This window comes from Phalacrocorax aristotelis, chromosome Z (genome assembly GCF_949628215.1).
Source record: "Phalacrocorax aristotelis chromosome Z, bGulAri2.1, whole genome shotgun sequence".
In the NCBI taxonomy this organism is placed as follows: Eukaryota; Metazoa; Chordata; class Aves; order Suliformes; family Phalacrocoracidae; genus Phalacrocorax; species Phalacrocorax aristotelis.
In genome coordinates, this window is record NC_134311.1 from 17,155,438 (window position 1) to 17,180,506 (window position 25,069).

The window sequence follows — 25,069 nt, forward strand, 5'->3', positions numbered from 1 at the left end:
CTATGGTCCCTTGTGCCCTAGTCAGGATGAACTGCAGATCTTCCAGTGCAGTGTAATTTCTGGTATTTCTATGACTATGGGAAAAGCATTTTACTTGTCTTATTCAGTGATTAATTGTTGCATTTTTCATTTAACTAACTGTCACTTATAAAAAGTCATATGTCTTTTCAGAGTTATCTGTTCATAGAACATGAACATTTTTACAAGAAAAGTAATTTCCTTGCAGTGTTGCATTTTTTCCCCCATAGTTCTTCCGTCTTTATTTTGGCACTTTCATCTATGTTCACCAGTTTCCTTACATTGTTTTTCTGTCAGGGCCTGCAATTGCTCAGTTAAATTTGTGTGAGATTTTTCTATAGCTATTTTGAATCCATGAAGAGATCCTGTCTCTCTCATAAGCTAACGTATCTTTCTGTCTTTCACACAAAGCCATGCTGTTATATGAGGTAGTGGCACAGAAGCTCATTTTGTGCTTTTAGTTTGCACTTGTGAATTGTGATCTGGTAAACAGTGAGGAGGCAAACCTGGAATTTATGATGTCTAATTCAAGTCATTTAATAATATGAAGTAAATAAGCACAATATGTGTTATTTCACTTACTTGCATTTCTGCTTTATAAGTTAACTTTGTAAATCAATTTAATATTTAGATTTGCATTAAATGAAAACATTTACAGGTTTTCCATTTATTTATCACAAATTGCTTTACATTTCTGAAATATAGGTGCCACAGTGAGTATATTAGAAATGCCATTTGCAGAGTTTTGTTTTCAAACAGTAATTTTTAACTTCATGCATAGCAGATCTGTTGTCCAGCTTTCTAAATTTTAGATGGTTGCTAAAGCTGGGTCCAAGGGCTCTGGATGGTAGGAAGCAAACTTAAAGCCTCTGTACCGGTACAAAGAGTTGAGGGTGTAAAGGTACCAGATTTGTGGTTTTGGAAATGGCATCACTGTGCACAGGAAGCAGTGGTTCTCACTTCTCGTGTCTTCTGCGAAAGTGACCAGCAAATACATTCTTTAGTGTCATCTTGTTAACAAAAATTATGTAAACAGTAATTAAAAATTTGCTAACATTAAAAAGGAGGCTGAATAAGTGCTGCATACTTTTGGTGTTTTGAAGCCATTTCTGTAATTCCTTAACCAGTGATGAAACAGAGAACAAAATAGATACACGCTTGGAAAAGAAGGTGCACAGAGGGATTTGTATTTCCTCACTTTCCCATGTTCCACCTATTTTCCTTTATGAAATGACGGGTTTATTGACTTCAGAGGCAAAGACATTTCTCTGAAGTTGCACATGTATGACTAAAACCAAAATGGGACTGCACAAGCCAAGCCATGATTCACAAAAAAGTTACCTGTCAAGGGAGTGCTTATAGCTGAGGCAGGAGCCCCTTAGACTTCTCCAAATTGTTTGGCAAACCCTGTAGCCAACAGAAGTGCTAAACTAACAGTGGTGCAGAGGCTTTTAGCTGACTGAGATGTAAGTGGGTGTTGTGAGTTGCTTGTAATTGCTGGAGATTTAATATAAAGTTAATTCAAAAATGTTGCAACTCCTGAACTGGTAACTTACAGTCACTTCTGACATAACTAATTTCGTATTATGTTATCCATTCTTCACACCAAAGGATCCTTGAAACTCCTTCAATGCAGTGGTTTTCCTGACAATAGTTCCTTGCAGAACTATTTCTTTCATACAGTGTGCAGAATATAAAATGTAAATAATGTTTTCCTCTCATATAATTAGGATGTTAAGTTTCAACTAAAGAAAAAAGCCTACATTGATTTTTCTTTGCATGTGATTCTCTTTACAACTCTGAACTTAGAACATATTCCTAAGGGTGCCTTGAAGATTTTTCACGTGTAGAGGAAAATTGTCTAATAGCCAATAGCTGTTCTCCCAAAATAGTCTAAACAGATTGGGGGGGGCGGGGAGAAAAAAATCAATGCACCCAAATAAGGTCATTTGCTCCCAGTGATTAGGACACAGAAATAGTTCTTTTCAAAGAGGTAGAATGTAGCACAAGTTGTTTTGATGGATTACAACGATCTGAACTAATTTTGATAATGTAAACGTTGGTGTGAAATGATTGCAGTCCCATCCATACTGCATCCAAACAAAGGTAGATGCATTTCAGTCTGGATTAAATAAAACAGTGTCTCTTTCTAATGTGGTTTGACTAGCCAGTGAAAACCATAGCATTTTGGCCTGTTTGAAAGGCAGGTTCTAGTGGACAACAGAAAATGTTTATCCAGCACGGTTTCTCTGTGTTTGTTCTGATCAATGCTGTCTGGGCATGTTGTGACAGAAACCCCTTTTTCTGCATTCAGGCATAAACACTGTTTGCGAATTTGTTTCAGAGAACTTTTTATTTGGCCCAAGTCTTGGGTCTTGATGTAATCATTTGTCCTGAGCACCATCTCTCATTGTCCTGGAAATAATTATTTCCAGCGTGTTCTGAGCAAACCAGAAGACAAAGAACTCATAGATAGACCAGACACCTTTTCTGTATTGCTTTTCTGCTGATCTTTTCTTCATTTAATAGACCATGTTTTCCTGAGTACTTCAAAATATTTCTCATCACTTGCCCTCAGAACTGACCTGGTGACCTGAGAATCAAGAAAATGTCATGTTAGTGACTACTAATTAGTGGATCCAGAGAGCTGCTTCTCCTGGCCTTTCAACCTTCCAGAGGCAGCAACAAAAGCTGTCACATGTATCATACAAAGAAAACAAGCATTTGCCATGTTTGTTTGCTTGTTTGGTTTTTTTTTTTTCCTAGGGTGTAGATAGTAGCAGAAGCTCAACTGAGTCTGCAGATGAATTTGTAGGCTAGGAGGAAATTAACCTGCAATATAGTATTTGCATTTATTTCTCCTTTTCCATGCATTACATACTATGTTTGTTATCCAGTTCTTACCGAACATGTGTGAGTGTGTTAGTATGCTGTATTGTAAGAGGGGAAAAAGAATGATTCTTTATTTCTTTCTCTCTCCTTTTTTTGCTCTTACCATCCTTTGTCTTAAATTTTTTTGTAATTACTTCAAAATATATTAAATATTTCTGAAAGGGAATATTTTAATGCTTAGCTTTCAATGTACAGTATACAGTCCAAGCTTCACTTGTCTTTTCATATGTTTGTTGAACAAAATGTTAACAGAAGATTCCGCCATATGTTCCATTAATCATTGTTGTACTTCTGCACCTTGTGAGTCATCATGGGTTTTTTGGAACCACCTACTAGAATGACAGAGGTAAAATGTGCAGTCACAGCCGTGTCACAGAACTGTTTGTGCAAGTGCATTAATATCCTTTTTATTATTTATAATTTTCAGGTCTTTAAAATAGAGGTGCTAATGAGTGGAAGGAAACATTTTGTGGAGAAGAGGTATAGTGAGTTCCATGCACTTCATAAAAAGGTAGTGATCTCTTTCTTTATAAGATGTAACTTTGTTTTGCCTTAGTTGTGATATTTTCCTCTCTCTTGAAATTGTTACTATACATGGTTTATCTTGAATACGTCTTGTGATTCCTGTCTGTGGAAATGAGTTCCCAACTAACTCAGTTTCTTCTGTATTTTGGGGAAAGGGATGATAACTTCTCAGATGTACTAACTCTCCTTTTCTTTTTGATTATTGTTTACATGCTGTATTGCTAAAATGCTGTCTGTAGTATGGCTTTTTTCTTCTTGTAAAATCACAAAATAAGACGCATTCCTATAGCAAACAAATAAGTTTTTGGTTTTTATCCGATTAGGCAAATAATTTGTGAGTTCTATAAATTGTGTTGCTAACCAGCTATATATAAATCTGAGGAAACAGCTTGTATATACCAGGAAACTAGACTTGAAAAAGTCTAAGTAGACCATCTCACTCTGCTGCTTTTCATACAAAGAATGTGATATAAAATATCTGCTAAGCTTGTCTACTGAATCTATCTTACTAATATATAGAAGGGAACTCAGCACTTTGAAGACTGGTTATCCACTAATTGTTCTTTAAATTGTTTTGATCACTGTTAAAGGAAAAGTGTGATTTCTCCCCTCTAGGCTGAACTGGATGCTGCTATACACTTGTGCAGCTGAAAGGCAAGTTTTACATTTTTTTATCTGCCTTATTGGAGGCCAAGTATTGTGAAGGAGAATTCTGGAAAAGCATTGCAACCCATTGCCAGTAGTGGGGCTGCAATGAAGAGCTTCGGTCCTTCATCCCTAGGACCTGAGTTAACTGAACGCTTGTTAGTCTGTAGCTCAGAGGGGCAGTGGAGGGAGTGCATGCTCGGCTCCTTTGACTGGTGCTTCTTGCCTTCAGTGTGGAAGAGCTTCCTCTGCAAATGGCAGAGAGGAGCTTGGGCATTTACAGCTCCTGCCACTGCAGTGTCAGGATGTAAGGATGCTGTCAGGGACTGTATCAAAAGCCTTACTAAATCCAGAAAAACTACATCCATTGGCTTCTCTTCATCCACTGGCTGGGTGACCTCATCATAGAAGGATAGCAAATTAGCTAGACAGGACTTTCCCTCTCTGAACCCACATTGCCTGTGCCTGATGATTGCATTGTTCTTTAAATGCCTTTCAACACTACCCAATATAATCTTCACCATAGTTTTTCGAGGAACTGAAGTTAGATTAGAAGTCTGTAGTTCCCTAGGTCTTCCCTCACACCCTTCTTGTAAATTGGAGTAGTGTTGGCTGTCTTCCAGTCTGCAGGGACTTTCTCAGACTCCCAAGACCTTTGGTAGGTGATCGAGAGGGGTCCTGCCATAATATACACTGGTTCCTTCAGAACTGTGGGTTGAACCCCATCAGGCCCCATGGACTTGTGGACATTCAGCTGGTACAGCTGGTCCCTTACAATCTCAGTGTCCACAAATGGAAAGTCACTTTTCCCACACTCGTGGTCCTCCAACTCAGGGCAGCCCAAGGTCAAGACTGGGGCAAGAAAAGCATTGTCTGTCTCTGCTTTTTCTTCTTCCCTTTGTTGTCTAATTTCACTGTAATTTCTGGAGCTGCACAATTGCTCCACACAAAAATCACGGATGACTGCAGTCTCGCTCTCAGATTTGTCTCCAGGTACACTGCTTCCTCTTTACGCAGTAACTCCCTTTGCATAGGTTTCTCCTTAGAACACTGGAAGAACCATAAATTATGGTCCCTTTGTCTCTCTCCAGAAATAGCAGCAAAATAAACAAACCTGAGAAACAGGTATTCTAACCAGACAGTTTGCACCATTCTTCAGTTTGTTTCATCTTACTCCTCATCTGCTTGCTGTCTGTTTATATTAATCTGCAAACTTGATAGTGACTTTTTCTTATTTGTTCATTGTACAGATGCAAAGCACACAGCATATTTTAGCAACAGAATACCTCTTTTCTTAAGTCTTACTTTTTGAAGTTGTAGTAAAAACTCAGTAAATGTGGTGGAAGATCTTGTGCTCTGAACCTTTCTTAGTGCTTTCAGTGTTAGAGAGATCCTGGAGAAAGCATTCTCTAGTAATAACGGTATGCGTTTTCACCATTTCTTCTCTCTGTTTTGTGTTACGGCAGAAAATCTCGACACTCGTAAAAAAGCTGGGTGTGTATTTGAACAGTTTTTTATAGGAAAATAATTTTTTGAACTTGTATCTGGATTGTTCTTTGTGAACAATTTGTTCACGTCCCATGACACCATTTATTCTTAGCTCCAGATACCAGTTTGCTTTCAGCATGCCAATAGGTTATTTATTTTTTGTTCCTCTCTTCCCCTTTAATTTAAAATCTAAGTTTCACTCTAAATTGCTGTGAATACATGGCAATTGGAAAGGTATCTTTAGACTTTCTGCATATTCAAGGTGCCCTTAGTGCTGGAGATGTCTGTAGTGTGCAGGAGAAACAAAGCTTCTGTAGAGAACAGCTGTGGTAGAAAATGGAAATAGAGGCCGAAGGGAAGATTATGCCTTTTGTTGGAGAAGGACATGCTCCACTAGCATTGTATGGAGGAAGGAAGGAAGGAGGACTCCATTGCTCATATAGGACATTATTTGTTCATCAGAATGCCAATTACTATTTTGATTCATTTTTTTCTTTAAACAAAGCCATTTCCAAGAACATGGCTGGATTTGTTTCCTTCCTGGGTTCAACCTTTCTTACATTCCAGTTATGTAAAAAAGTAAAGCCCCGCTTCCTGTGCTGTCTGGCTGTAGTGGAAAAGGTGTAAAATTTTTTCAAGACTGCCATGCTACCCCAGGAGTACAAATTATTCCCTTAACAGAAAATCTGTACTGCTGTTGGCGTTGTTTTAAATACTTTGCATAGGCCATTATCCTTTGACCTGTTTATGAATGACAAACCAAGCCTTTCAGGCTAGTACCATTCACATTACAGCGTTGTGTTCAAGTCTGAACGAAAGTTTTATTTTTTTCATATGAAGATTTTTTTGTAAAGAATTAAATTATTTATATAGCATAGTTAAAATACAACCATTCTTCCATATCTATTCCTTAATTCCTTTTTATACTTTTTTATATTTACATTTCTAAGTGTTGGTAGTTCTTCTTAAGCACCAGAATGCCACAAGGTCACAGTGTTAAAACCACTGCAGTGAAATCTGAAAAAAGTCTTAAGTTCTGTACATCTTTTTGCAAGTTATTTGAAATTTTAGAATAATTAGTGCACAGTCTATATCATTGACTTCTCACTCTTAGACAAATAATTCTTTACCTGAAAATCTGAGCCATCTTTTAGTCTTGCAGGAAATAGAGGCTACAGTATGTCAAATAGGCATTAGGCATTAGGTCAGTGTTACGGACAGGTATTACAGACAATAATTGTCCTCGAATAAATATTTCTCCTGTAGGAACAGGTTTAAAGCAATATAGCAAACATAGACATAGATTTGCTTAATATTCTTTGTCATCATCATAATTATTTATTTATTGCAATATATTATTGGATTATTGTAAATATAAAAAAGTGGGCTTATAATTTATTCTTTGTACATCTGTATAACATGTGCTTTATACCTACAGTACCTGTGCTTGCACATTTAAGCAATTGTTTATTGGATGCTTTTTATAACAGGGCCACAGAGCACAAAAGGATTGTTAATCATCAGCTGAGGTACCAGCCACAGAGTATTTATCTTGTAAGCAGCTAGGCCTTGGTGGTCGCTTGTATTGTTTCAGATTTGTCTCCCCTCATTGGAGCATTCTGTTCATTTGTTACTCCTCTGCAGGTGCTGTCATAGTTCACAACAGCTGTGACCACAGCTTCTTCAACATTCTTTACCAATTTAGAGGAAAAAATGGGGGTTTAGATTCTGGCTTTAAGATCAGTCAGTAAAAGTACATGGGTTTGGGGCTTTGTTTCAGTACATTGTTCTTCTCACTTCATGTTGAATTGTAATTTAGCATTGTTAAGAAATAAGGAAGTTGCAAAATGTTTCCAGAGCAATTGAGGTTTCTTTGCTGCCGCTTCGTTACTCGTGATTGTAGAGACGTTGATATGTTGGCGCTGCTTTTTCCTATAGTGACATCTCAGCAAGCTCAAAGATGAAATGTAAATTCTCCATCTCCCATGGGTATGCATGTCAAAGTCAATTTTGAGTTTCTTTCCTTGCATTCCTTGCCTCGGATTTACTCAGAGGCAATATCCAACAGGAAGAATGTCTAATGTCACCTTCTATTAAAATGCAATGGAGTCTATTCCAGTTATTTTTGCTCTGTAGTTTTGAGTAAAAAGTTAATGTTTTTTGGTTTTGAAAAAATATGTTGCTTCAGCAAGAGGATTCTTAGTGTTGTCAGAATGTGTGTTTGTGTCTGTCACATGTATATACGCTCATGTGTACACATATACACATTTCCATATGTATCTATAAAAGCTTTCCTGTGGGAATCTTTAGAGGAATAGTTATGGAGGTCTCCTGGAAATACCTTCGGTGGCAATCTTGCTGTTTCTCTGTATAAGATATTAAACAACTGTCCATCTCTTGATGCCATTTGAGAGCACAGATATTTTGCTCTCTTAATTGCTAGCTCTCCAGAGGAATGCTTAGCTCTCCTTCCTGTACTTCTCCCAGCTGTTCATAGTTGCATAAATCTAGAGCTAGAAATTGTTGTGGTGTTTTGTCACCGCACAGAGCAAGGTAGTATCTGGGTAGGTTGCAGTGACGTTGTGAGGTGTAATCCCGGGTTGCCTAATGGGCAACTCATTTCAAGTATTCTAATGTAGTTGTTACTGTTTTGTTTTAAGATGCTAGTCACAAGAAATTGTTAGTAGGGTTCCTCTTCACTGTCCAGGACAGGTAGACATGGAGATTTTCAACTGCAACTTGTAGGTATGAAGCCTATTGTTATTTCAGTGAGCTGAGGTGAGTAACTTCATGGCTGTGCTGTTGTCATTTATGCATGGTAAAATAATTACCTGTACTATCTCATCTCTAACATAAACATGTTTACTTTAAAGGGGTGCTATTATACTTTGTTTCTGTCTGTGTTTCTTTTCGTTTGCAGCTCAAGAAGTTCATAAGAACTCCAGAGATCCCTTCAAAGCATGTGAGAAATTGGGTCCCCAAGGTTCTGGAGCAGCGACGGCAGGGTTTGGAATTGTACTTGCAGGTGAGTCTCTTCTCAGCACAGTGAAAGTAAGAGTGACATCCGTTTTCAAAGTGGTAGTATCCAAAGCATTTGAAGATATGGCTAGGATGAAGTGGGGTGTTTTATTGGCAGGCAATTCTAGAGGTGGGCAAATGAGCTGGATACTTACCAGCAGTGATGATTTCTGTTCGCTTAGCAAGACTAGCAGCTAGAAATCCAGACTGCTCTGCACTTTTTTCCTGATTCTAGCAAAAGCTGCTGTCTGACTTTGGCAAACCTCATAGTACCTCATTTTCCTATGCCTAAAATGGGGAACATAATGTTATTCTTTACAAAGTTGTTCTGACTGTACTAATCAAAGATGTTGCAGAAGAGGTGTAAGGAGGCTTTACTTAACTCACCTCCATTTAGACACACTAGGGAAGAATCAGGTCATCAGATTCATGCCCCTTTATTGTACATGCCTGTATCTGAATTGTTTAACTCAGTTTGGAAACTTGCATTTAAAGTCCCAGATGCTACCTGTTTGGGTTCTGATTTTGCTACAGACTGTAAAAGGAGTCTTCAGGAATGACTTAGACATACAGGCAGCTAAGTATACCTGTGATAAACCCCAGCCTTTTTTAATAAATGCAATTGCTACTCTTGCCATGATTGCTTTAAGAATGCTCTGTGGTGTAGTTTCACAGCTGTTCTCTTTTGATAAACCTAGATTAAGGTGTTCCTATAAACATGTTCTCAGTTCACTGCACCTTCAGCTGTGCTGATACATGTTCTGTTTTATAGAAGGGGATTGAGGAAATTATCTGAGTCAAAAGATAATTGTTTTGGGAGGAAGGCAAGAGTGAGAGTATTCTACTTTTACTCAGATCAGAGTAGTAAAAATAATAAAAATTCGAGAGATCTGATATATGTCATCATCTACAGTTGCAGCAGCACAACGGGAAGAGCAGTGAACTGCAACATAACGGACACTGAGCTGCATTTGTAGAAAATAGATGGTTCTACACCACTCAGGAACCTCCCTGATTCTCAGGAAGGTTTGTAAAAGAAGCCTTCTTAAGGAGGAGGATAGAATTAGTGTGTGACACAAGACAGTACTACTACTGACATTCAACATTTAAAAAGAAATTTAGAACTGAGTAAAACACAGCTCAGATTTTGTTCTGAAATACAGGGAGTGTTTCAGGCAACATAGTTAATTTTTATTTTTAAATATTTAGTTAGTATTGTTAAATTGAAAAATTTAATCCTTTCCTTCTTGCTCTATGATATTTATAGCATCTTTGGCATCTAAAAATTACATTTATTGGGTGGGTGAAAAACATTGCTGTTGGGGAGACTTTGGTTTTGGAAAGGAATAGGGCCTTTTTGGTTTCGATGGCCGTCAGCACAGTTTGCCCCACCATCAGTATGTTTTACTCTTACAGCCATTTGCTGTGAATTTTCATACAACTGTCATTTGGAGAATATTGCTACTAAGGCACGTGCGTTGATTCCTCTTACAAGGTTAGTTTTGATAAAAAGATATAGGAGTAAATTGGTTAACACTTTTTAATAGCGCATAAACTTTAAAAGAACATCTCCCCCTACTGGAAGTGTTAGTCAGCTCTTGTTCTTGTACAACCATGTACATCGAATTAACTTTTCCCCTCTTCTGTCACCATTGGCTATCATAGGAACATGCAGTGGTTTAGGTTGGAAGGGACTAATGCTGGACATCAGCTGATTAAAACATTACAAGCCTCTAAGTTATGTCCACACTAACATGCATACTAAATTAAAATAAGAACAAAAATCATTAATGTTCTTGTCAAAGTCATTAATTTCTGTTTCTGCTGACAGAAAGTAGAACTCATCAGTGAAATTTTAACTTTTAAAATAATAAGACCCTGATTTTAGACAATTAGAACTTCATATTAAGGCACTTCAGTTATTAAAATGTTTTTAATAATGCAAAGCATTTTCCAAGACGAAGTGTAGGAATGTGCAACAATTTCAAGACTTGATCAATTTTTAATTTAACACCATGTACATAAAATATTGCAGACATATTTTCAGGCAATACTAATGAGAGTTAACCTGTAAGAGCCATTTGTCTACTACCATCAGCCAGCCATTTGTACAGCTGGTAAACTATTATGGAGCCATGGTAGTTTTTAACTGTTTTTCCAAGACCAGCCAGAATCTCACACAGATATCGAGCATTGTTATGTTCAAATAATTTGTTTTGTGCAATACATATTCTTTTCTCATTATTGCACTTTGCACCTTGAAAGCCTGTTCAGGCAAGAAGTAATATGCCATGCAGATAGATAGCAGGCAAATGCAAACTTGTATCTGACATGGTCTAATCATACTGGCTTCTTAATATATTTTTAATTAAGTAGTCTTCTATAGTTAAATTCAGATAAAAATAATTATATGAAATTAGAATAGTAGAATTGGTTTCTATAAAGTAGTAAAGAAAGCAAGAAATTCCTGTGTCTGAGCTGGAAGTTGCTGTAGTTGCCAGTACCTTGTTACTTCTTTTTTACCTTTCATGATGAAACCCCCCTCTTAAATACTTTCAGCACAGGTTGTTTGTTTCTTGGAGTGGGTGGACAGGAGCTCAGAAACATTTCATTATATCTTTCTGAAGAATAGCAAAATTATGGCTAAACCAAATATTATTAAATTCTGAGATACAAATAGTAATTTTCTGAAATTTATCAGTATCCACTGTCAGCTAATATTCATCAGATGGTTTATTTTTCTCTCGTTTTTGAGAGGTTGAGTGGGGTTTTTTCTTGTTATAATAGACGAATTTTCATGGAATTGTGAAAGAATGATTTATCTGTGTTATTTTTAAGTGACTTTCATTTTTTAAAAGTTTGGGCAGAATTTACAACTTTCATTTTTAATACTGTGGAACACGTGTCTAGAAAGCACTGGTATGTGTAGTAATTCAACTACATATATAATAATAATGCAGAGTCCATGTGAGTACTGAGAAAAATCAACTGACGGACAAGAGGAAAGAAGGATTATGTTTAGCGTATTAATGAGGAAACAGGTGCAAAGATAAGCGAATGACAGAGTGTGGCCCTAAACATTCAAGCAAGTTATTATGAAGCAATAAGCTATTGCTCCTCTGCTGATCCGTGGTAGCTGTCTCTGTGCCTGATCTTAACCTACAGCACACAGGACTGAAGTTGAGCTGGTTTAATCGTCACTAGATAAGAGCATGCCTGTTACTGACAGGGGAAGAGGACTAAACCAGCTCCAATTACCTTGTGATGGCTATCAGCTAATAGCTACCATAATTCAATTAGCGTGTGATATAAATTCTGACTTAATACGTACTTACTGGTATATATGAGTTTACAGCTTGTAATACAGCAGAGATGAGAAACCAGGTAGTTTTGATTTTAAATTTGTAAAATAAACCATTGGATTACACTGTTGCTGACAAAATCTCTCTGATAGTAGTAATAGGTTGCACCGAGATTTGAATTTAGCTATGATTTGTTTATGGTTATGAAATGTCTTCCCTTCATATGTTTCTGAAGAGCTTGATGCGGAGAAAGGGCAGAAGATACAGATTTGAGGTAGCTGGTTGTGTAGGGAGCCTCTAATGTGAGAAGGCCTAGAAGTGCATAGAAAGTCTGTGACTCATGCTGCTGTGATCGTGAGCCTGGAGAAATATCTTTGCTTGAAAGAACCAGGAAGTAAAGGGAAGTGTGGATTATGATAGGGCAGACTGTTAATCAGTATTGTAGCTTCTGGATGGTGTTTTTTTAATTTGTTTTTTTTTTTAATCCACTGTATAATATTCAACTGTTTATCACAATGCAATAGAGAAATATGGTCTGCTTTGGAAGCCTATTTAAAGGAGATACCAATCACTTGAAATGCTCCCTCTTGTACAGTTATTGCTGTGTATGAGTTTAGTAAGTCATCTTGTGGATGGACCAACTGAACAGGTAGTTGGGGATTTATCTTGGACATTGAAGACATTGGGATTCCTAAGGGTAGTGCTGAGGGACATTCTCTAATTTTATCAAAGCAGCTGCATTGTCAATCTGATCAGTATTTGTTACAAATAGATTTTATATGATGTAGTGTTGGAGGAGCAGTTTTTGTGGAGCTTATTTCCAGTGAATTGGTAATGGGGAAGAATTTGTTCTAGCCACCTGTTCTCTACTAATTTAGAGTTAGGTCATATCCTTGTCCCAGTAAGCTGACACTGGATGTTATTGCCATCCAGTCTCTCTGCCCCAGGGGACTTGCCCCTTGAGTGGTCTGCCTTTTAAAGTTCAATAGAATAGATATTTCCTAACCTCCTTGGGCAGAAGAAATCTCATCATTTGCTGATACCATCAGTTCAACAAGATAACAGGCATTGTTAACAGAATTCACTGTGAAGTAGTACCCACACCTCAGCACAAGACTGCTAGTCTTCACTGAAATGATTTGGTTATGGAGAGAGATTTTGGAGGAGGCCCATGTTTTTGATGAGCTTCAGGATACTAACTTGTTTCTTGTGGTCTGGGTGACCTGAAGAACAACTTGTTGTCACTGGCAAGAATCTAATATAAAACAGAGGGCTGTAAACCTTCTGAACTGCTCTGTATGTATATAGGGTCTATATGTACATATGTCTCTAATGAGAGTTAGTATGTGGAGCTAATATTTCTCTCTCAGCTGAGGTCAAGAAAACATACTTGCCTTTTATTTACTCTTGAACTTTTTACAAAAAGAACAGTCCTGATTCCTGGAGATAAGATTGGTTAAAGTGCTGCTTGGCTGTGAGACTTGAAGACTTGATGAACTTCAACATTCCAGCAGTTTCAGGAATCCAAATCTTCAAAATGAATTATGGAGTTTATGAAGCTGGACTAGAGATTTGTTTTCCATTTAAGGAAATAATCTGGAGATCTGAGAAGCACTTTGACCTATATTTCAGTATTCTTCAAAATGCAATTCTCTTTAAAAATACTTTAACTACCAGTCCTTCCTGAAAAAGATAAAACCATATTTGTTATGATTTTGCTCTTAAGAAAGTAGAATCCCATCCTATACTCCTTAGCTGTCTTAGTTTCCAGCAGGGTGGAGTTAGGAAAACAGTGGATGGAGTGATGAATAATGTGTAGTTTCTTTATGAGTAAGTTCAGCAGAAATACATAGGAGAAAATAACCCATTATTATATTGCATTTTTTACTCTTTTTGGGGGGAACAGTTCAACAGCCACTGAAAAAAAAATGAAGACAAATGAGCTATTTCTGAAGTTAGTGACTGCAGAAGGAGAACTATCTTGGAGAAAATCCATCCCAAGGTGTCATTTCTTCATCGGCCATGATGACTTTCTTTAATTACTTCAATAAACATTGATATTAAATTCCTTGAGGTAAAGTTTAAATAAATAAATAGATAGCCTTTTCTGACTGGACCATGGGTATGAACAAATCAATAAATCTGGATGGAAGGATTAAATAATCTTCCCTGGCCACAGAAAAAACCCTCTGATTTTAATCATCAATACAAATTGTATTTAAAGCTTTTGAGCTATCTTCTTTTAAGTTGATGAAGTTGTGTGCTGTTGCTTCATAAAGGTTTTAGATTCAATTCAAAAAAATTGAAATACTGAAAGCATTTTTTTTTTGTTGATTTGGAAACACTGTTGCAGAGCATTTCAGAGCTAATACAGTATTTTGTATTGGAACTGAGGATAAGAATCTTCTGCTTTCTTTGGGTGTCAGTCATTGCCCCTTTTCACTATCATTTGGGGGAATGAGATATTTTGATTTCGGAGGGTTTTTTATCTAATTGTGAGGAAAAATAATTTTCTGTCACCTAGTAGGAAGCTTAATTAGTTCTTCACTGCTTAACTTATTCAGTTTCTGTTGCTTCTTGCTGTTCTAACAAGGAGGAATGTGAACCCAGTTATTTATAATGTTGGCCATCCTCAAGAATGCTGGAGGGGTCTCTGCTCTAAGAAGGGCCATCTAGACTCCTGATGCCATCCTAGAAGTATTTCACATGGCGTATTGGCTAGAGCTTTGCCTTTCAATAACGGAGTGCTCCTCTGTAACTGTAGCTGAAATACTGCTTCAGAGCTCTTTTGGCTGGAGTAGGATCAGAAAGTGGAGAAAACAAATCCTTGGTGATGCATAGGATTTTGCACCGTTTTCTCTTCTCTTTGAGGAGGAAAAAATGTCCCATGGTAGCACATGAAAGTCAGCCTGAGCTCTGCTAGGCAGAACAAAAGCTACGATTTCATATAAAGACAGGGACATCTTGGTTTGCGGGTTGGTTGAAGCTGACATAGTTCTCTAGGATCAGAAGCAATCTAAGTGCTTTCTAATTGGAACAGTTCTTGACGTTCCATTATCAATAACAAAGAAGAAAAAAAATGTAACATCTGTAGAGGTGGACATTTTTGGACCAGTGCTGTTGGAGTTGTTTAGAAATATTGAGATCTCTCTGTGTGATATGTGTACTTCCGTTTGCTTTTGCCCAGTAAAAATAAATCAAGTTGGTTACTATTTAATTCTGGAAATGTAATGACAGAATGATCTTAGTACTATTCAATGATCATTCAGCTATTCAGGTTTTATTTCTGCACAGTCCACATTCATCACGTTTATCCACTCTGTCAATGTTAATATTCATTACAATTGTTCTTCCTTTTTATTCTCCAAAATGCATTCTGTATCAAGCATTTAGTTATTCCTGTATTACGTGTGTGTCTTTGCCAAAGGGTGTTGTGAATGCAGAATTTTAAATTGATTTGAGGGAAGACTGGAAAGGTTCATGGAAGAGCCGTTTATATCAAGCATAGAAGGTCCTTAAGCTGGAAATAACTTCCAAGGCTGCTAGTGTATTGAAGGAAAATGTCTCGTGTTAGTTTTGCTCATTTATACTCTTCCTTGGTACCCATTTATAACTATTTTTGGAGACAGGATACAGCGCTAAATGGACCTTTGGTCTGAAGCATTATGACCTTTCTTATATAGTCCATAAAGTAATTAAAAACATAACTTGTGTTTCAGCTTGTTATTAGATTTGATTAAACATTAATGTTTTTTCATGAACTGAGCCCTGTATGTATCATGAACACTATTCTTAAAAGAAAAAATATTGAATCATATGGTTGAGAAGACATGGTTGAATCATATTGATAAAATTAAGAGGTATGAAGGTCAGATGCCACTGTGCAAAGCCTCTTAAAAAGGCTAATGCCTTTTAAGACCAAATGCTTTACACATAGGAGGTAAATGGCTGTATATTTAAAAGCTGAACTTGCAGGAAGACATTTTAAGCTATAAAACTTTTGTGCAAAATGTGGGCCTATTTTTGTTCTTCTCCACCTTGTACTGTGCATGCCTGACCTGTGGGATTTTTCCCACTAGGCTTCTGTTTAACCATTCTCCATATCTGAGAGCAGGAGCTGGATAGAATTCACTTTGATTTCTTTGTGTCATTCATTAACCACCACAAAGATTTCTGCAGAGGCAGTCCTTCCATTGCCCTATGTACACATTCACTGTTGGGATCTATTTCTAACTAATTTAAGGTGAAATTGGCTTATTTGCAGAAAAAAACCAAATTCCCATCAAGTCTAGAATGGATGCTTATCTTCCTGATTGCTGTTTCTGGAAACAAGTTTTGTTTTAAATGCAGGTGAATAAATCGGGAAGAATGAGTCTAGCATTAGGCAGTTTCAAGTAAAAGTTGGATTCAGTGAAATAAGATTTAACTGATATATTGCTGGAAAGTCTGTTGAATCACCCACATCTATTAATCACATTGAAAATTCTCTCCATTATCCAAAATTATTCAGTGTCTTCTTTCTCTAACTCCATTTAGTCTGCGGTAATCAAGGTTGAACTGTACCTGTACCTGTAAGGAGCTCTAAAAGCAATGGTATGATAAGTATAAAAAGACAAAATGTTCTTTGTCCTCATTAAAGATAGCGAGCAGAGTGTTAAATAATATTAATGGCTGGGATTGTCAGTACTTAACAGTACTTTCCTAGTACAAGTGATTTTATTGATCGATACAGTCTCAATGTAACAGGGCAGATTATTCTACTGATTTTATCGAAACCTTAACTAAGTTTGTTAGTGTACCACATATCTTTAAATAGATCTAGATGATGATGTAGATTAAGAAAAGCAGACCACCATCCATCTTTTTTTGATCGGTTAATAACTTAAATCCATCATTGCTGCGACCAGCTGTTTTAAGATTCTGTTGTGCATACATGTTTCTTTGGTGGTACAGATACATAGCTGGTTTTAGATGTCTGTGGATTTTAAAGAAGCATGCTTGACACATGCAGGATTGCATATTTGTTAAGAGGAGCTGGAAAGCAAGAGAAAATGGGAAAGCAAAATAATTCTGCAGATAATTTAAAGGAGAACCATTTATTGTGTCTGTTTGCAGAGGTGTTTCCTGCAGAAATATTCCAAGCATTTTTCAAACATGCCTAGGAAAATTACCTGGTTTATGTTTTAAGAGTTACATTTTTTGCTTTTCAACTGGTACTATGTTGTAGTTAATGATTCATATTTTTTCCTTCACCAATCTGTTTGGCCTTGCTGTATAGAGTCATGCTGCACAAGCTCTCTCATTTCACTCTTACATGTTAGAGCTGATCAAAATAAATTTTACTCAGTTAAAAGCAGAATTTACATTAGAAGTCATGACACGTTTAGAAACCATGTATAAGTGCTCATTCTCTTTTCATTATGCTGTATATCATAATGCTGTTGTATCACACACTTTCGCCCAAGTTAAGATGAACATATTAATGCACAATTAGTACAGTTCTATATAGTGAGAAATGGTCTGCCATGACCTGCATATGCTCAGAATAAGGTATTTTAAGAGGAAGGAGAAAGAAATTAAGTTCGTTCCCTAAGATGTCACAGTCTGTTAAAGCAGAACAAGTGATATTAAAACTCAAGTGCCAGTGCACTGCTGTAGTCACTATAGTCTGCTGACAGCCAGTTGTGCTAATAGCCATGATTCCTTCTAGACAATACAAAGTGTGAGATACATATTTCATTTAGCCATGATGAGGGAAGAAATGGTCACCTTCCTTATCCTGAAGGCAACTCCTCCTTTGGCATGTAGGCATTAAATTTTTGTTTTCCTTAATAAATAGTTATTTTGCTTGAGCTTCTTGTGGGGGTGGGGGGAAGTCAAGCAATTTTTGTCCAATATAGTAAAGAAAAGAAAGAAGGAGCTGTAATTCTTGCAGAGAGTCTTTATTGCCACCACCTGAAGTATAGTAGAAAGACTCAGTTTCCCCCATCTTTTTAATCAATCTACAGCATTTTAAACACATTTCCATTTCCTACTCTATGTTGTTTTACATAAGCTAATTCTTCTTTTTGTTGGTGTACAAATGGCTATTGCATTTTTAAATTGGACTTTCAAGGCAAGTCAAGTCTTAAGGGCTTTTTCTTCAAAACTAATCTGTAAAGTTACTTAATGAAATGCCAATGAAGGGAGAAACTTATTTTCTAGTAAAAGAGTATTTTGTTATTGCATGCATAGTGCAACGCACTATGTTCTGTGATGGTTGTTCAGCAGTGTGCAGCACTAAATTAGCATGTAGTGTAGACCTACGTCTGCCAGTTCATTGCCTTTATGCAATCTGATAGTATTCTTTTGACTGCACTCTTTGTGTGACTGAAGACCAATCATTAATGCTCTTTACACATTTATAAACTGCACATGAGGGCCGGGGAAAAAAGTTCATGAAGAAGTAAATAATTTTGTTTTCATAGCAGGGTTTGAATTTGCACATAAGACACAGGCCGCATTTGGAAGTAGGAGGAAGAAAACAGAATACTGAATATATGCTGTATAACTGAATACCATCCATTCTGTGCCTTCGATGAAGAGCTGATTCTGGTGGAAAGTAGTAGTATGGGATCATGTAAACAACATTAAATTAATCCTTACACATAAGGAAGCTAAACTGAAGTTTGACTGATAAACTTAACTTGACAGTTCTTCAGTTTGAAGTGTGCCATAACTTTAATATTTTTATCTAACGTTGTTTGTATTATTTAGCATAGACAATTCTAAAGGGGAAAAAAAACCAACCAAAAAACCCCACCCCCAAAAAAAAAACCCAACACAGAAAACCAACCAAACAAACCAAAACCTGTGGAACTAATCACAGGGTTTTACTAGAAAGATACTGAATTAAATAAGCAGTAGTTCTTGAGCTTCCTCTTTAGACATGTTGACAGGAAAGAGCGCAGGAACAGAAAAATTCTTTGCAAGAAGTGCTGCTTAAGCAAGAGTACAAGCTGGTGCATCAGTAGCTAAGAGAGGTGAACAGAGGAGGAAATACTGTCTTCCTCAGATAGGTTGTGGGAAGGTGGTCAGTGAGCCTTCTCCTTTGGTCCTGCAGTAAATTGGAGTCTCCTGTGTTAGATATAATTCCCATGTGTGTGTTCCCTTTTCTTGGCTTTTATGCAATCTTGCAAGTCCCCTTTGAAGGATATGTTGAAGGATTATGGGGAGAAGGTCCTGTGCTCATGAGCAGCCTAGGAGAATAACAAATTGTTATCTTCTGCTAACATTGTCTATCTCCACACACATCATCACTAATTGCCTTTATTTTTATTTTCACCTGCTTATTGTCTCTGTAATCCAAATAGTTCAGTGTAAAAAACCAGCTCATTTTATGGAAACTGTTGATTGTAAAATGTCTTGACTGAGATAGAATTGAATTTAAGTGCATTTACATTTACAAACAAATATGCATTACTGAATGATGCCTACATTCATAATTCTAATGTGGATTTTTCCTGTTGACCTTAAAAACATGCACATTAAAATAAGAAACTTTCATAGAGCTTCTTGTTGTGGTAAATGGATTATATATAAGAACATCTTCAAGAAGTATTGATATAAGAATTGAGTTTTGTAATGCAGTTTCTTCTTTTTAATTTGTCATAACTATGATCTTTATCTAATATACTTTTTCTTCTGCAGATGAAAAAAGTTTGCAGCAACAAAGCATGAAGTAGAAGTAGAACCTTTAATTTCATTAGGCATGTTGTAACTGGTGAAGATTAATGTATATATCTCTTGCTAATTCTTTTCAATTACTCAGTTCATATAAATTCCCAAACCTTGTTAATTATGCTGAAGTCAAGTGGTAATTTTTAACAGTATTTCCACAGCAAGGGAATTTTCCTGGTCTAACCTTGCCCTCCTGTAGAAACTCTCAGCAGATTAGGCATTCTGACTCCAGTCCATTCATTTTCAGCACAAGCCTAATTGCTGCCGACTGCCTGCCACAGGTACCCTGGTTATCGTACATTTAAGGGATGCAGGTTCTTCTGAGAACAAATAAGGAAAGATTAATTGTTTGTTTTGTTTCATCCCAAGAGAAATGTGGGAGCTTAATCAAGAAAAATAATTTCTTCTGTTGATTTGGCTTATTTGTGGAAAGGGATAATTGTGTAGAGCCAGGCATAGAGCTATGCATTTTGAAAGAAATTTTGCCATTTACCTACTTGGGAAGCAAAGATACAGCAAAATGAATGTAACACAGCATTGGAATTGATGGGGATGGTTCACATTTCTCATAGTAAGTAATTTGGCTGCTGGGCTTTTATTTGAACCAATATTGGTAGGTGGTATTGTCATTTGTTTTGTCTGCTTCTTTGGAAATCTAATCAAGGAGACAATAGTAGGGGAAAAAACGCTTTTCCAAATTGTCCTTAATTGCTAGAGCACAAAGTGAGCTAAACACTCTGGTATTTCCAATTAAAGAACTTGTTTCCAGCAAGCACCATTAAATCTATCTTTCCCAATCTGATAAATAAGCTATCAAAGAGTGGAACAGATTAATTGAGAGCAATTAGTTCAAAGCTCACTATAACAGTCAGAGTAAACCAATGTTATCAATGAATGCAAATTTTACGTAAAGCAATAAGAAACACTGATGCAACAAAATAGAGTTGAGAGTAACCACTAAGCACAAAGGAAAATTTTATCTGTGTTACAGAAATTAGTCTTGTTTGTTTCTCCTCGCAACAAAAGCACTAAAAGCCATTTCTTTTCAAGACCTCTGTTACAGGAATGTCAAATTGTATTTGACACCTTTGTTACGTACATAACTCCTTCAACATGCCGCAGGAAATACCAGACAAGGGAAAATCACAGATCCTACAATTCAGAGCCAATCACAAGATGTACTCAGATTGCATCTAAAGCTCAAGAAAGCCCTGCTTATACTAGTACATTTGTGTTTGTAACTGTCTGGTAGACATGGTAATCTCTAAGCATGGTTTGCTTATGTTAATCAGTAACCTCTGTGTTTGGTAGAGCCTTAAGCCTAGCACATTGGATTTTGATTCTTCTTTAATACAGGTGGGTGTCCCTAATGATATCTGTCTAGACCTTTTTGATGGGTGTTCCTTTGTTCTAGCTGTCTGTGCATGTCAAATGGTATTGACCCATGTGGTGTAAGCATCATTCTGCACATGGGTCCTCTGGATATTTCCCTTAATGACAAACCATAGGAAAATCACCTGGATGCTCCCCTTAAGTGCCAGCCTTTTGCCTTTTGAGAATGAGTGCATCAGCATGAGGAGAAAGCCTCTCTGCCACCTTAGATATTGAAATAAATTTATTAGGCTTTGAGTATTAGTATGTTCAAAGGAAGTATTGCATGTTGGTTTGGTTGTTGATTTTTGTTGTGTGTATAAGTCTTTGGAGAAATGTGATCCATCAAGCAGGCAGGAGAGGATACATGTAGTCTGGTACACCGTAAACAGACTGATTTCTATGTCAGTTTTTACCGAACTACCTTGGCTAGGTAAGTTGTATTGCTCCTTGCATATTGACATCATTTATGTAAACTGACAGCACAAATATACCAGCTGCCACAGCTTTTAAAACTGCACTCTTAGAACAGCAGTTTGTGTGGTGCATCCTTGGCCTTTACAGCAGTGATGTGGCTGGAGTCAGCTTTTGTAGAATTACAGTTTTAAAATGGTTGGATAAAAATCTTATTTCTTATGCTGTTGCAACCCACTGGGTATGTCTATTCTAGGAAAATGAAAAGGTCAGTGATAACTTTCCCAATAAAACCTTCTGAGAAAATGTCATTCCAGTTATGTGTATCTGACTGGGGGAGTTCAGCCTCCATTTTTCAAGCATTTTATTTTTTATTTCCTGATTATCATCATCAATAGGGAAATACAGTATTCATAACTGTGATAGTATGGTGTCATATCAGCTCATGAACTGATGATAACAGATGTGCTGCAATAGACACAGCACTTTAAGCACATGTCATTTACAGTATTTTTCTTTATATCCTTGCTGGCAAGTCACTAGGAGATCACAGTTGTATTCTGAGTAACTGTGATTTTCTGAGCAGCTTCCCTGTAATTTTAGCTTCTAGAAAATGTTCAGAATGTCCCCAAGAATTCGTGAGGAAGTTAGACAAGTGAAACCTCTCCCAGTGTCTCCAGATGTCAGGGCATCCTGATCTCCAAGGGTGCTTTTCAGCATGGGATCCAGGTCTCACACCTGGTTCAGTGGGAAAGATTCGTAAGGTAACATTTCAAAAGTGCTTGTAAAGCAACAGGAGATTATGGAGGAGCAAAGGCTATGCACAGGATTCACAATCAACAGTCTTCCAGCCACCAGCATTTAAGCAGCTGTCTCTGCATTATCCCATCAGATGCTTCTCAGTGTATTTGAACTCATTCAAGGCCATGCAGTGATACATGCTAATAGTTTTGAACAGCAGCAGTTACCCAACTTTAAATGCTTTAAATGGTGAGGACATGTACTGCAAGAGTAAGTTACTATAGGATATTGGGGTCTTTTTGTAGTATTGGAAATAAAGGTTAGTGTGTTTTGTGAAGAATTTATGCCCTAATGATGCAGGAGGTCAGTGATAACTGTGGTCCAGTGCAGATACTCAGGAACAGTATTACTAATGTAGAAGTGCAGCATTTCACTGAAGAGGTCCAGCAGCCAGGCTTGGCATCTGAATAAAAAAAGGAACGTGGCCAAAAATTCCCTGAAATTTCATTTTGTCCCCTTGACTGGTGTATTCAATCTATGCATCAGTCATAGTGTTGTCTTCTGATGATCATGTGTTGAAGGTCACCTCTGTGGCCAGTCAACAGAGAATGCAAGGGTTTTTGTAGACTTAAGTTCTACTATAAATCCTTTCTGAACCACTTCTCCAGACATACTTGCACTGATGGCATACTCTCTTTTATTTGCTTATCATGGAGTCTGGAGTCTCAGCTCTCCATACCACAGTATTATAGTTCTGTTCTGTCCTTTCATTGAGGCACCAAGAAATGTGACGTAAAACAACAATTTAACCTTAGCTTCGGATGCCAAGGCTTACCCATAGGGTAAACCAGAGCATTTGGGGACAGAACAACCAGTGGGAAGGAAGGGTGCAACACAGCCTTCTTGCAAGTTCTTCTCGGATGGGAAACCCAGACACCAAAAATTTGTGCCAAAAATGAATTATAGAAGTAGAGAAGATTGATGTCTAAAAATGCCAGAATATATAATTCCTGAATTCATGATTCCCAGTTTCAACCGCATTTGTGGACTTATTGCCAAAATCAAGTAGTTCTCTGGTTGCTGAATAAGGAACATCAAGCTAAGTGTGAATGTAACATCAAAAATATGAGACTTAGAGAGCAGCTTGGCATTCTTGCAGTATTTTGATGTTAGAATTCTTAACAGAAATCCAGGTAGGTATGTTACTTATGTTAGGGGGGTAACTTGCAATCTTGTTTCTCCTTTGAAGAGAATTCATGCCTCTTTCAATAAAAATAATGTGGAGGGTTTTAGCCAAATCAGAACATTGTCTGCAGAACTGCTATGCTATGATAAATGCAGCCCTCTGACTGATGCCACTTGTCTGCCATCAGCACAGAAAAAGTAAATAAGCATTTGCTGACCAAGTTAGGATGGTCTCTTTTCACAAGTAATTGCATTATTTCTCACCTTTATCAAGGACTCCTTGCTAGTGAGTTTTGGGAGGGACAAGTGTCAAGGAACAGAACCGTAATGAAGTACCTGCGATTGAGCAAGGATTACATTGCTCTGTTAATTCTGTAAAAACTTGTCAGTTTGCCACCCAAATAAATGCCTAGAGTGCGTAAAACATGGAGCAGAGTGACCTCTAGAAGAAAAATCAATGGCAATTCATATTTCATATGTCTATAATTGCTTGTGAGAGCATGGCAGCAGTTTGTTTTTAGAGCAGCTTGTTCTACCAGGGATTGTTTCCTGACTTTTTCTTCTCAGTGGTGATGCCTCTCATGGACAGTGAATCACAGCCAGACACAGCAATAGACAAGTTTTGTTTGTGGTGATTTTTTATTATTGTTTTCACATTACTCTCTTCAAAACTGCTGCACCATGCTCTGTTTGAACCAGTGCACTAATCTGTAGTCGCAAGTAAATTGTGTTCACAACTGTTTCCATGGAAGACTCCTGAAACTGTTTTTTACCTTTTTTTTAGTAGGCAAGGCTTTACCTTCTGTGAAGTTACCCATTTGCTAGTATTTTAACCATCAAACTGTTATGCAATGTGTGGCCTTCATTTTTAAGCAATTTTTCAGAGAGGCCAGGAATTCTCACAGTCTGTTAATCTAAAAACAGAACTTCGAAAATATCTTTTCCCCCCTTTGCTTTGCTTTGTTTTTTCATATTTTTTAGGAAGCTGTTGTGAGATTTGTATCCCCACTGAGGCCTGAGATGTCATAGGGATAGAGAAAATGCCGCTCACTTTATGGATTACTGTTAGGTCAACAAAACTTTGGCAGCATTGATTAACTTGACAGTGAGTACAGCAGTACATTTATCACTTATGGCTGTGCTGTAGAAAATCTAATAAGAGGCAAACAATTCCCTTTAGAGCAGTAACAGGTTCACTGTGGCTAACAGTGCATGCACTGGAAATTTCTGACTTTAAATTATACCCTTGCTGCTAGTTGGGTCATTGACTCAAAGCTACTGCACTTTCACGACTATGTTCTGATTATTAATTTGATCAAAATTGTTTTGGCTTCTATAAATGTGATCAAACCGTATATTGGAGTTCATATAAACTCATGAGCATTTTTGAAGAAGGCATGCAGGAGGAGCTTGATCCAGGCTTCATTATGTAGAAGGGGCAGCTGCCTGTTACAACTACAAATGTCTGGGTTCTCACAAGATTATAAAGGAAAAAATTTTAACTGTTGCTTACAGATCTGCCTCTAATTTACAGATCTAAGTAATCCCAAAACCCAAACCTATCTTACATTTAATAAGTTTCATTGGTTTGTCAGAGGACTTTTTTTCATATGTGCAAATGTGTACCTTATTAATTACCAGTAATTACCTTAAAAATTCTGTACAAGTTTATTTATAGATATAGTCTTCCACTTGTCTTGTTTTTGTAAGAATTATGAGAATGAACAATAAACAAGAGATTTTCTGTCTCT

General features: G+C 37.1%; 1 protein-coding gene across 7 annotated transcripts in view; it reads left to right on the forward strand.

Annotated features, from left to right (window-relative positions):
• Window positions 1-25,069, forward strand: part of SNX24 (sorting nexin 24) — a 91,105-nt gene that overhangs the window by 44,755 nt on the left and 21,281 nt on the right. For 5 of the 7 annotated variants that reach the window (XM_075079745.1, XM_075079750.1, XM_075079746.1 and 2 more), the window contains 2 exons: window positions 3,338-3,421; window positions 8,489-8,593. In XM_075079745.1, the coding sequence (XP_074935846.1) occupies window positions 3,338-3,421; window positions 8,489-8,593 (189 nt within the window). The remainder of the gene's footprint in view (window positions 1-3,337; window positions 3,422-8,488; window positions 8,594-25,069) is intronic. The other 2 variants (XM_075079748.1, XM_075079749.1) reach the window with 1 other exon arrangement.